General features: G+C 49.5%; 1 protein-coding gene across 1 annotated transcript; it reads right to left on the bottom strand.

Moving 5' to 3' along the window:
* Positions 1 to 541: 541 nt before the first annotated feature.
* LOC129199981 (chondroitin sulfate synthase 3-like) lies at positions 542 to 6,987 on the bottom strand. The gene is made up of 3 exons (XM_054811233.1): positions 6,083 to 6,987; positions 4,001 to 4,284; positions 542 to 766 (listed from the first exon to the last, which is right to left on the bottom strand). The coding sequence occupies exons 1-3, from the start codon at positions 6,798 to 6,800 to the stop codon at positions 686 to 688; spliced, it is 1,083 nt and encodes a 360-aa protein (XP_054667208.1). The 5' UTR covers positions 6,801 to 6,987; the 3' UTR covers positions 542 to 685.
* Positions 6,988 to 11,983: the final 4,996 nt, after the last annotated feature.

Genomic DNA, 11,983 nt, shown 5'->3' with positions numbered 1-11,983 from the left:
TTAGGTTACAAATTACAAAATGGTCTTCTAGACCCAGAAACATCATTCCAAAAAAAAAAAAAAAAAAAAGCGTCAGGGGGACAAATAAAGCAATCAGCCTTTTTCCAAATGGCCCTCTGTAGGCAAGTCCCTCCTAAACAGCAAAGCGAGGTACAACACAGCATCTCAGGTTTTTAACTATATTTGTGCTTCCAAAGAATAAAATTAGTATGAGTCACTAAAATCAAGCTAATCTCTTCATTCATTTAAAGAAAAATGTTTCAAGGATTTAAAATTAGTGGAAGAGAAGGTGCTAACTTGAAGTACGGATTTGGAAAGCACAAAAGCAAAAGGCCCTTTTTAATCTCTACTCTTACTGATTTGGGGAAGCAGAAGTTGCTAACACCTCTCAAAACCAAAAAGGCATTTTGCAGAAATATTTTAGCCAAATTTCTCAGGTTTATTACACCTTAATCATTACAGCATCATCAAAACTGGAGGATAAATTAAGATATACTTAAAAAACGTATCAGAACAAGGATGGATCTCCTGTAGAAAGAAAATCATCCACTCAAAATACAACACTTCTAGCTGATAATTCCTCATGGAGCAAGGAACTAGATTTAGGCTGCAGTTCAGTGTTGCTTCCAGCCAATTTGAAGGTAAGCTGCTGCCAAGACAGGCAGTTTGGCACTCTCTTGCCCCTTCATTCCTGGATGAACGTGACCACCTCTTCGTTCTTCTGATGCTTGTGCTCAGCAAAGCTTTGCCGTGAGTGCTGATTCAGCTGAAGAAAACACTCTTGGTCAGGTCCAGGTTACAAGTGGATCCCACCCCTGCCCCAGCTCACCACAGGGCTGCACAAGTCCTGCAGAACAGGACAGCAACCGAAAGGAGCAACTACCCTTCAGCCAAAGCCCATATTTACGTCGGCTTAGAGCAACTGTCAAACTGCAGCCCGAGGGCAGGTTTTTATCTCCTCCATTCTGCACAACTGCTCTAAAACCCCTGTTATTAGATTCACTCGCTCAGAAATCCAATGACTAATTCTTTATTCAAAGTGGAGAAGCTCCATCAGCAGAGACCAGGAGGGACTCATCACCTCAGCCATAAGTCATTTCGTATGTGGGAGACCCAGCCTTTAGCCCCGGCCTCAAATCTGGCAGAACAAGAATTAAACTCTGGAAAGCATCAAGAACAAGAGTGGCTCATTGCAGACTTGTACACCTCTTCTTTTCCTATTCATTCTGACAAAAAAAAGTCAAAGTTGTAACCCTCTCCTTGCCAGCAAGCATATTACACATATAAACTAGCGCAGCTTACCTGCAACCTCTACAAGGCAATAGAATAAACCCTGACAGGCAGCCAGTCTTACCTACGCCAGCTGAGCCACCCAGCAAAGATCAAGCATTTCAGGTTTTCTCTTGAACTCTTTGATTGCTTTCATCCTCACCAAAAAGAGACTTTCCGTTCCAGTTCTTAGAAAAGAAATCTAGTAAAAAATGATGCAACAGAGATTCAACTCTTCTAGACCTTTTCTGCTTCTATGAATGTCACCATCATTGTTTTCAGTTTATATTAGTCTTCAGCAACATCCTAAACACAAGTCATGCCTCTTCCCAAAAGCAGTGAAGTCCATAAAAATCTTGCAGCTCAACGAGGCTCAGTTTAATACGTAAATACAACAAGAGGACTTCAGGACAAAAGGGCAACTGCCTATGCAGAAAGTCCTGGCCCCAATCTCAGGTTTTGCACACGTGTACCTGAGGGAATAATTCCCCTTCTAGCACACAAAGAGCGCTCCTGATCTAAGGCAGGAGTGAAAAATCACACAGCAAGAGTTTCAGTGCCCTAGGAAAAAAGTCACCCTTGTCACCAATTAATTTACCAACCCACAACAAGCCAATCTGTTCAGGTACCCTACTAGATTGCTTGAAACAACCAGCTACACAACACAAACTATGCCAGAGCATGAATGCAACCTCTCTCGCCTTTCACTCTATTTCACTCCTTCCCTTCCATACACACTTAACGCTGGCATAGCATCCTAAGCAGCTTTGGCTTAGTCATCTGCATCTTCCGGAGCATCTCCTGTATCGGCCACAGAGTCAAAGATTCTTCTAACAGACGGAAATACTGATCAGAAATGAGCAGCTGCTATTGCAATGCCTAACACATTTTCTTCTTTTTCCATTCTTTATTATATAGACCTCGGGCCTTCAAGAGTAACTGACAATCAAGACTGGTGTCAGTCTATTCCACATCCCATAAAAACACATGCTTTTTCCAAAATGGTTATGCTTTCAGGCCCCAATCCTACCATGAAAAGCTGAGCTGCTGGACAGTCCTGTAACGCAGTCTCCAAAACAGAAGAAAGTAAACATAATTTTTCACTCTATCCCACTTACGCTCAGTGCCTGGAGCCAAAAACTCCTGACATTCAACATCAAAATAAATAACAACCAATGCAGTGATAATGTTATCTATTATCAGTTTTCTTCCCTTCCCAGATTTCTTCCCAAGAAGACAAACCAGAAAAACAAAACCAAAACCCCTTCCAACATGTAACTGTCAAGGCAGAATCATAATTCTGCTGATAGAGATCAGCAGGCATCACATGCCCATAAGGATGACACAGCACAAATACACCAGAGTGTCAGATTAAGCTGCCAGTGTAGCATGCGGTTTGGAAGTCTGATTAAGGACCACTAGTCCTACATCAATATCCATCTGCACGATAAATGCCTGCCCTGCTCTACCAGTGCAACAGGTGTATTATTTTACATTGGACTTATAACATTGATTGAAATAGTCTCTAAAAGCACCTTTCTACTGTGAAGTAAAAGATCCGATTTCCACCTCTAAGGTTTCTACCTAGTTAGTATCAACTAATCAAAATTTACTTTTGTTCACCTCTTTACATGCATTGTAGCCTACCAAGCCCATTTTTAAAATGGCAACCTTTCCCCTCCCCAGGTCATCCAGAAAAACACTTACCTGCAAAATCAATTATGTTTCCTGTCTTTTTGTTTTTAATAGCACATAACCTCTTTCAGTGGCCCATTTAAACGATTTTTCCTGCTGAACAAGGGAGTGCCACAAGGGCAAGCATATATTAATATTAAAGAATCAGTCAATGTAACTGAAATCCTGTTCATCACATTAACTATTACCCTTTACCCTTTCTGGCAGTTGCACGCTTAGTCTATTGTTATCTACAAAGCTAGTCTTGCCACTAATCACAACGTTTCCAGAGAAAGAGGTCTGAATTTTAGTTATGGCAGCGCAAACAAACTTTTTGGGTACTGCACCACATTTTGATTACTTTAGAAAACGATACTATGGAACGAAGTCATTTGCTCCCCAAATGACTTCAGCATAGGAAGATTTGTTACACTGCGTATGTCCTTAATGCATTTTAACACTGTTCTACACTAAGAAAAACACTAGTAAAAGTTTATCATACACAAAGACAGCGCAACAAATTTCATTTCTGTACAAGAAAAAAAACCCACAACCACTATTTCTGCTTTTGCCAGTCATGAACTCCATTAAAATACAGCTGAGTAATTAAGAAAATACAGGCAATTCTTCTTCAAACACTACAACATATTTTAAGAACCTGCAATGCAGAACAGATATGCCGCACGCTTATCCAAAAACAAGTTCATAAAAAGATCCTACCTGAAGAGCATACGTCAAATACAGCAGCATCCTGTCAAGCATTATGTGTAGAAATGCCCAAGGTGAAGCTCTAGCAACTTATAGCATAGCAATACTTACAACGTGGCTGCAGTAATTGTCAACAACAAAAACTGAAAGACAAGTAGAAATGAATATGCTTGCAGCAACATGCCGTGAACGTTTTCCTCTCTTTTTTCCTTACAGTCTGCAGTTTACATTCTGATGCATGCATTAAAACATAATTACGGTGGAAAGAGGTTGCAGATACAGTTACTTACATTGCAAGACATAAAACTCTGTAAACAAACAGCACATTGCAATTTACACTGTCACTCACCTCATATGACCAAACACACTGAGTTCCTCCAAACCTTCGGACACACCTGCCCACCTCCACGTCCTCATGAGTGGTGTACATTTCTCCAAGGCATTCACCAATATGTGGCACCATCCTCCTGAGAACCTCCCGGCTGAAGATCATTCCCGGCCCTCCCATGCAGAAATTCTCTCCAGGCTCCAGCCCAAGTTTTCCGAGTTCTTCAATATTACCCAGACCAGTCGGTCCCAAATACAGAGGTTTACTACTGTTCAGTGAGCGAAGAAACTCCTCCAATTTTTCACCTGAAAAAGATAAAAGATTACTGTTATTTCTCTGCCTAGTCTGCCAGCCATCTCTTTTCCTGTACTTCAAGCTTTTTTAAAAACGTAACAGGCACCTGAGACTGTCACAGAAAATCACTTCCAAAGCAGTATTCTGTACCTAACTGAAAACACCCTTGGACAAGTTTACCTTTCACAAGCTTCTTTTGTTTTTCTTAATTAACATTACAATGACATTTTCATTCAGCCAAAAGCCAGAACGTAATCAAAACTTCATTTTACCACTAAACCTTGTTCTGCTCAATCAGGACTAATGGAAAGCACTTCCTTGGTAGTTTAAAACTCTCTCTAAAGTAGGACAATTTGCCAATATAGTTCCAGGCTGGGGAGGGAGGGAAGGGAAAGGGAAATGCCGGGTATTATTTTAATAGGATTAATTTTTGAAAAGACCAAAGCAAATCTCGATTAACCAAGGTAAATATGTTTCATTGCGGAGTAATTGTGGGAACAAGGTAAAACTCAGGCTCCTTCCAAACTATTTCCAGTGCTGCAATGTCTACAGACTTTTCCTTCAAACCCCTCACCTAGTTCTTTTCAGAAACTCTGATTTCAAATTTACTTGACATCAAAAGTTTCTGGATAGGTTTAACTCAGAACCTTGGAACTAGTTAAAGACAGGTTCATTGCAACTCTGCAATGAGCCCAAAGTGACAACTTCTACATCTGCAACCCAATATATATACACAGATACACGCGTAAGTGCGCGAGTATTTCACAGATGAATGACAGCTGACAAACAAGCAGCCCATTAAACCACTCAAACAAAAGCAAGTGACAAACAGGGAAGCATACAGTTACTCCAGTTAACTTTTCACAGTGTTTTCAATACTGCAAGCAACCACGCTCACAACCTAGGCTTACAAGTTCAGTTTCTTCTTTCTTTCCTAAGAGCAGGACACTGCACGAGTAGCAGCAGCAACAAGCGCAGACCAAAAGCAAGCGGGTTGCAGAACATCTTTTTTTAATGGTGCTGTAAACCTCGTGAAATAGGGCCAGTGCTTTTCAGAGACACACGCTGCAAAGAACAGCAGCTTTACAAGCAGCCTTCGGCGGCGGCGTTTGCTCAGCCCAAGTGTCAGCGAGCCAACGCAGAACTTTTGTTACTGCTCAAAACATCACTTCCGAGCAGTACCGAGTCGAAGCCTTCGGGCTGAGCCGCAACCGCGGCGGGGGCTGCCCGGCCGGAGCAGGACGCAGTCGGCAGAGCTCTTCGCCGCTCCCGCCCGCCGCCTGCCCACGGGCGGCGGGACGAGGCGGGACTGCCACCCTTGGGCTGCGCAGCCGAGCGCGGCGGGACGCGGCGCCGGCACCACCCCGCCGCTCCGCTGCCCGCCCACGGCCCCTGTCCGCCGGCCCACGGCAGAGCCTCGCCCGGAGAGCCGCGCCGCAGCAAGCGCGGGGGCCGCAGCACCGAGATCCCACGCCAGGACCGCTCACCGCGCCCGCCGCGGTCCAACCCCCCGCCTCAGCCCTCCAACGCGCCCCGGCACCGCGACCTCCCCAAGGACGGCCCGGCCCGGCCCGGCCCCGCGGGGGCACCTCAAGGTTCCCACCGGCACCTCAGCGCCGGGACAGCACCCCACGGCCCGCACACGGTGGCTGGAAGCAAACTCCGCCGGGGCGGTGGGTGGGCCGAGGTACCCCTTGCGCTCCGCCACCGGGCGGGAACCGACTCTCCCCACCCCCCGCGGGACCCCGCCGGGCCGCCAGGCCATCGCTCCGCTCCCTCCCTCCCGGCGGCGGGGCGCGCCCCGGCCACCTTTAATGTAGACGTCGTCGTCCGCCCGCATGAACCATTCGTACTTGTCCAGGTAGCGGTCGTGCATGTACTTGATCATCATGAAAGACTTCTTCTGCGGCGGGTAGGAGTCGTCCACGCCGGGCAGGGCGACGACGGGCAGCCGGGGCAGCCCGGGGGGCGCGGCGGAGCCCTGGCTGGAGAAGAACTCCACGCGGCCCGGCACCGAGGGCGCCCACGTCCGCTGCGCCGCCACCGCCCGGCTGCCCAGGTACTTCTGGGCCGTCATCACCCCCACGTAGAGGAAGTTGCGGGGCTTGGCGTAGCCCGGGGCGCCCCCCCAGTCCCCGCTCCCGTTGTGGCTGCCGCCGGGCCGGCCGCTCCGCTTCTCGCCGCCTTCCTCCTCCTCCGGCTCCCCTTCCCCGCCGGCGGCGGGGCTGGACACCATGCCCTCCGCCGGCGGCGGCGGCAGCTCCCAGGGGCTGCTCCTGAAACTCGTGCCGCCCAGCACCGCCGCTGCCTCCGGCGGCGCCTGCTGCCCGCCCGGCACCGCCGCGCCCCCGGCCGCCCCCGGCCCCGCCGAGCGGCCGTAGTAGGAGCAGAGGCTGGAGCCGCGCCTCTTCTTTTCGCTCAGCTCGGCCACTTTCGGGGCGATGAGCCAGGAGGCGGCGGTGAAACCCAGCACCAGCCCCAGCCCCAGCCCCACGCTCAGCCAGGGTCTCCGGGACCGGGCTGCCATGGCGCGGGCGGGGCGGCTCCCGGAGCGCCGCTGCCGCCGCCGGCTTCCCCCCGCCGCCTCCCGCTGGAGGCGACCCCCGTCCCGCTGCGGCCCCGGGTGCGGCGACTCCCGCCGCGGCTCCCTGCCCCGCCGCGCCGGCCCGGGCGGCTGCGCTGCTCCCGAGTCAAACTTCTCCGGGCGTGAGGGCGGCGGCCCCTCCGCTCCGCTGGCACCTTGTCACCGCGGCGGCTGGTCCCTCCCCCCCCCGCCCACCAGCTCAGCCACCACCACACGGCGGCCGCGGCCCCCGCTCCGCGCTCCGCCCTTCAGCCCGCTTCCACCGCGGCTGCCGAGCGCCTCACCCCGGAGGGCGCCGCCGGCCGTGCCCGAGCCGCTCCGGGGAAGTGGCCGCCGCCGCCGCCGCCGCTCCGGAAGGAAACGATTTTTTTAGGTGCCGCTCGCAGCTCCCCCGCGCCGCGGCCCCGCCACCCTCCGGCGCCCCCTTCCAGTCCCGGGACCAGGGCCGCCCGCCCGGCCGCGCCTCTTGGCCCCGGGTGCGCCCCGGTGCGCCCCGCTCCCGCCTCCGCGTCGGGAGAGGCCGGCGGCTCATCTGCGGCCGCAGCTTCACATCACCCGAGGGCGGCCACGGGACGGCGGGTGGGACCGTCCTGCCCCGGTTTCTCATCCCAAGGGTGGTCATGGAAAGACAGCTGAGGGCTGTAGTTTCAGGAGGAGGGAAGCCGTCTCCTCTGCCCCTGCTCCCCGGCCTCTTCACTTCAAACGCTTCATAACTTTCCAGCCAAGAACTGTAGCCCTCCCTGACCATGTCTTTTCCTGTGGTGTGGATTCCCACAGCCTGCGTATGTTGTTATCACCAGCTCCAAGGTGCTGGAGCAGAGCCTCTTCATCCTCCAGCCTCGGGGTGACTGCACCGTCCACAGCCCAGGATGACTGACACCTGGAATTAAACGTTCAGGCCACTGTGCCTGCAGAGATAGCTTTAATTCTGAAGTTTAAGGTCTCCCTTGCCTCCTCCATATTTATATGCATCCCTAATTTCATTGTGCAAGATGCTCATCTCCAGCAAGAGTCATAAATTGTTCATCACATCCATTTGTCATTTCACTGAAATACACCAAAGCTACTGAAGATGCAGTAGCAAATGTTTAATCATTTGTCAGCAAAACCACCCATTTTTGTAGCTAAGTCTACGGGATTTTCTGTCACTTCACACGACTTTATCAGTTGTCAGGCACATATGTCAAGGCAAGAGGAGGAGTATGGAAGCTGGTACGGTGTGATGCTAGCAGAAGTAATGGAATAGTTGTGAGAGAAAAAATTTCAAACCTTTTTCCAAAAAGACAGAAATTACTTTGCCCACCTAACGAAGAAAAAGGCCTCCTACTCTGCATAGTCTTTAGCTATGAAAGATCACTCACTGAAGTAAATTTCAGTTTTTCCTTGTGCCTTCACCACATGCAGTGAGCAGGCTGTGGGCTCTTTGTGTTTCTGAGATGTGCAAGCATCATGCTCAGGAAACATACCCTCTGGCTTCCCCAGGGCTGAGCATCCTTTCCAAAGCAGCCCATCATTAATTTCCTCTGTACATCACACAAGCTGCAGGATTTATAATGCCGAGCAGCAAGGCACTGAGTACCAGTTATTCACTCCGCTGTCACCACTAAAAACAACAGCCCGATCAATGTGTCCGGGCACATAAATGTTCTGGGAGCAACAGGGTGGCAGATTCTGGGTCTGCCTTCACGGAGCTACTAACAGGCAACAAGTGAAGGGGGAAGGCTCTCCTTCAGAAGGCTTCACCATGGCATGAGGGATTACCAGGATTAGGATTGTCTCAGATTTCCATATGAGTCTTCCATTTAAAAAATGCTGTCCCACAGTCCTTCCCCTCCACTCCCACAAACAGTTGGGGGGTGCTGGGTCCCAGCAAGTCCTGCACAGTATGACTTCCAGCAGTAAGGGCTCCTTTACACCTACACAACCTCACCATCACAGTGTCCTAAAATTTCAGACAACTTGCTGCTAAGGGGTCGCACAGGTGCAATGTCTGACGCTGCGCCACTTCCATCGCTTATGCATACACTGAAGTGACTCCGGTCAGTATCAGCTGTGCCAGCTCCTTAGGTCTGACAGTGCTTATTTTTGTCACAAAAATAGCAGGTGGGCCCATGAGAGGTGACCATAAACCTTTTACACACCTCAAAGATGAAAATGGACCTTAAGGCATTATGTGTTATCAAGACAGTTTATAAGGGAATAGAGTATAAGGATATTTGGAGCAGAAATAGTACACGTGTGTACCTGCATTTATATTTTTTAGTTCAATGCTATACCAGTATTTCAATACACCGCGGGGAAATGTGTTCTGGGTTTTTACGGACAGACCAAAACACAGGCTGGGCTGCTTCTATAGGAACAACAGTGGCATCTAGTGGTTAATAATAAGTCCCAGACCTGTGTTCAGTAAAGGAGCGACACTCAGAATGCCTTTCCAATTAAAAGAAGTATTTGATATAATCACTTGTTAAGCTGGGCTTAGTCACTTCATGTCTACATGGCTTGTTATGTGTTCGAATGCATTTGATAAGACTATTACTCCAATGTCACACTGAATGTGTTTGGAGGGAATGGGAGAGGCGAGGGCCTGGCAATTTCTTAAAAAACCTGAAAAGTAATCTTGTAGCAAAAATTGGATTGGAAATTAGAAATCCTGCCTTCTGTCCACTGTACCATGTGTTTCTAATTATAATCTCAGGGGAGTCTCTTAACATTTTTAGTTCTTCTCTTGTGAAAAAGGTGGAAAACACAATCTCCCATTTCACCATAGTCGTTTTACAGCCTCTAATCAAATTTTACACACATGTCCTTTGATGAAGAAACAGCAGAAACATAGGGCTATGATTGTCATTAGCAATACTTTTAAGTGAAAACAATGGGGCTTTAGCTCCAGAAGAAGTGGGCAATCTTTCTTACACAATGATGCCAGCAGAAGCCAGAGTTCAAACGGGTGGGTATCCACTTCTCACTCTCACTTTACTTTTTTCAGAGTCATTCTGGCCATACTGAACCCAGTCACTTTGTCTTCACCGGGCACAAAGCCCTGAACTGAAGGAGTGGTCAACACGTCTGCAGTCTCAGAGAGGAACAGAGCTGGGTCTTACTACTTTTTCTTCTCAGGTGGAAGTCCAAAGCCATCAGTGATAGATTGCTAGGAATTCCTACTAGGTTTCAAATTCAACACTAGACAGAAAATAAAGGGTGATAAAACTTGAGTGCTTTATTGGATGTTTTCATTCAACTAGCTTGCTGAAATGCCTGAATATGATGCTGACACTTGAGCTGCGCTTTACAGGTTGTACCTATTGTGTAAAGGGCATCTAAACCAAGATAGACATAACACTGTTTGCAATCTCTTCACAGCAGCCATAGGTGAAAAGCATTGACTAAAGCTAGCTCCACTTTAAGTGAGGCTCAGGGTAAGTTGTGAAACTGTATCTTTGGGCACAGTCTCTTATCCTGCTAGTCCCATGTCTTGCGTCAGTCATCTCCAGAAGGAACACTTTAACAGCAGAGGTTGATCATCTGACACAGACATCGCCCTGGAGCAGATTAGAGCTGAGCAGGGAAGAAAAACCAAGTTAATTCCACCATCACAAAGGATCTCACTGAACTGATTTCTGTTCCAGTTTTATTTCACTCAGAAACAGATATCCTAAATAAACAAATAGGTCAGTTAGAACAGCAGCATTTATTTTGTGCATTAGTAACCAGTTGCTACAACATGCAATAAGTCAGCTGTAAAACAAAAGGAGAGGTGCCTGAGGACTGGAGGAAAGCCAACGTCACTCCGGCCTTCAAAAAGGGCAAGAAGGAAGACCTGGGAAACTACAGGCCAGTCAGCCTCACCTCCATCCCCGGGAAGGTGATGGAACAGCCCATTCTGGGGATCATCTCTAAGCATGTGGAGGAAAAGGTGGTTACCGGGGGTGGTCAGCATGGATTCACCAAGGGGAAATCATGCCTGACCAATCTGATAGCCTTCTATGATGGCATGACTGGCTGGGTGGATGAGGAGACAGCAGTAGATGTTGTCTACCTCGACTTCAGCAAGGCTTTTGACACCATCTCTCATAACATCCTCATAGGTAAGCTTAGGAAGTGTGGGTTGGATGAGTGGACGGTGAGGTGGGTAGAGAAGTGGCTGAATGGCAGAGCCCAGAGGGTTGTGCGAAGCAGCACAGAGTCTAGTTGGAGGCCTGTAGCTGGCGGTGTGCCGCAGGGGTCAGTACTGGGTCTGGTCTCGTTCAACATATTCATCAATGACCTGGACGAGGGGACAGAGTGCACCCTCAGCAAGTTTGCTGACGATACCAAGCTGGGAGGAGTGGCCGATCCACCAGAAGGCTGCGCAGCCATTCAGCGAGACCTGGAGAGGCTGGAGAGCTGGGCGGAGAGGAACCAAATGAAATTCATCGAGGGCAAGTGTAGGCACCTGCTCCTAGGGAAGAACAACCCCAAGCACCAGTACAGGTTAGGGGCTGACCTGCCGGGAAGCAGCTCTGAAGAGAAGGACCCAGGAGTCCTGGTGGAAAACAGGTTCTCCATGAGCCAGCAATGTGCCCTTGTGGCCAAGAAGGCCAGTGGTATCCTGGGGTGTATTAAGAAGAGCGTGGCCAGCAGGTCGAGGGAGTTTATCCTCCCCATCTGCTCTGCCCTGCCCTGGTGAGGCCAGATCTGGAGTTCTGTGTCCAGTTCTGGGCTCCCCAGTTCGAGAAAGACAGGGAAGTACTGGAGAGAGTCCAGAGGAGGGCTGCAGAGATGATGACGGGACTGGAGCGTCTCTCCTGTGAGGAAAGGCTGAGAGAGCTGGGTGTGTTTAGCCTGGAGAAGAGAAGACCGAGAGGGCATCTTACGAATGCTTATAAATACCTAATGGGTGGATGTCAAGACCATGGGCCAGACTCTTTTCAGTGGTGCCCAGCAACAGGACAAGGGGCAATGGGCACAAACTGGGACACAGGAAGTTGCATCTCAATATGAGAAAAAGCCTTTTCTCTGTGAGGGTGACAGAGCACTGGACCAGGCTGCCCAGAGAGGTTGTGGTGTCTCCTTCTCTGGACATACTCAAAACCCGCCTGGACGAGATCAATCTGAACATGAAAAAAACTTCTTTACTGTTAGGA

The sequence above is a fragment of the Grus americana genome, chromosome Z (assembly GCF_028858705.1).
Source record: "Grus americana isolate bGruAme1 chromosome Z, bGruAme1.mat, whole genome shotgun sequence".
Lineage (NCBI taxonomy): Eukaryota > Metazoa > Chordata > Aves > Gruiformes > Gruidae > Grus > Grus americana.
Note: the sequence above shows the minus strand (reverse complement) of the source record. Positions and strands in the feature narration are given on the sequence as shown.

Excerpts from the sequence above, each read along its gene's own strand:
- LOC129199981 (XM_054811233.1), bottom strand. The coding sequence starts at position 6,800 with ATGGCAGCCCGGTCCCGGAGACCCTGGCTGAGCGTGGGGCTGGGGCTG. Across the intron at positions 4,285-6,082 it reads CGACGACGTCTACATTAAAG|GTGAAAAATTGGAGGAGTTT; the intron begins GTGGCCGGGGCG and ends TATCTTTTTCAG. Across the intron at positions 767-4,000 it reads AGTGTGTTTGGTCATATGAG|CTGAATCAGCACTCACGGCA; the intron begins GTGAGTGACAGT and ends TGTTTTCTTCAG.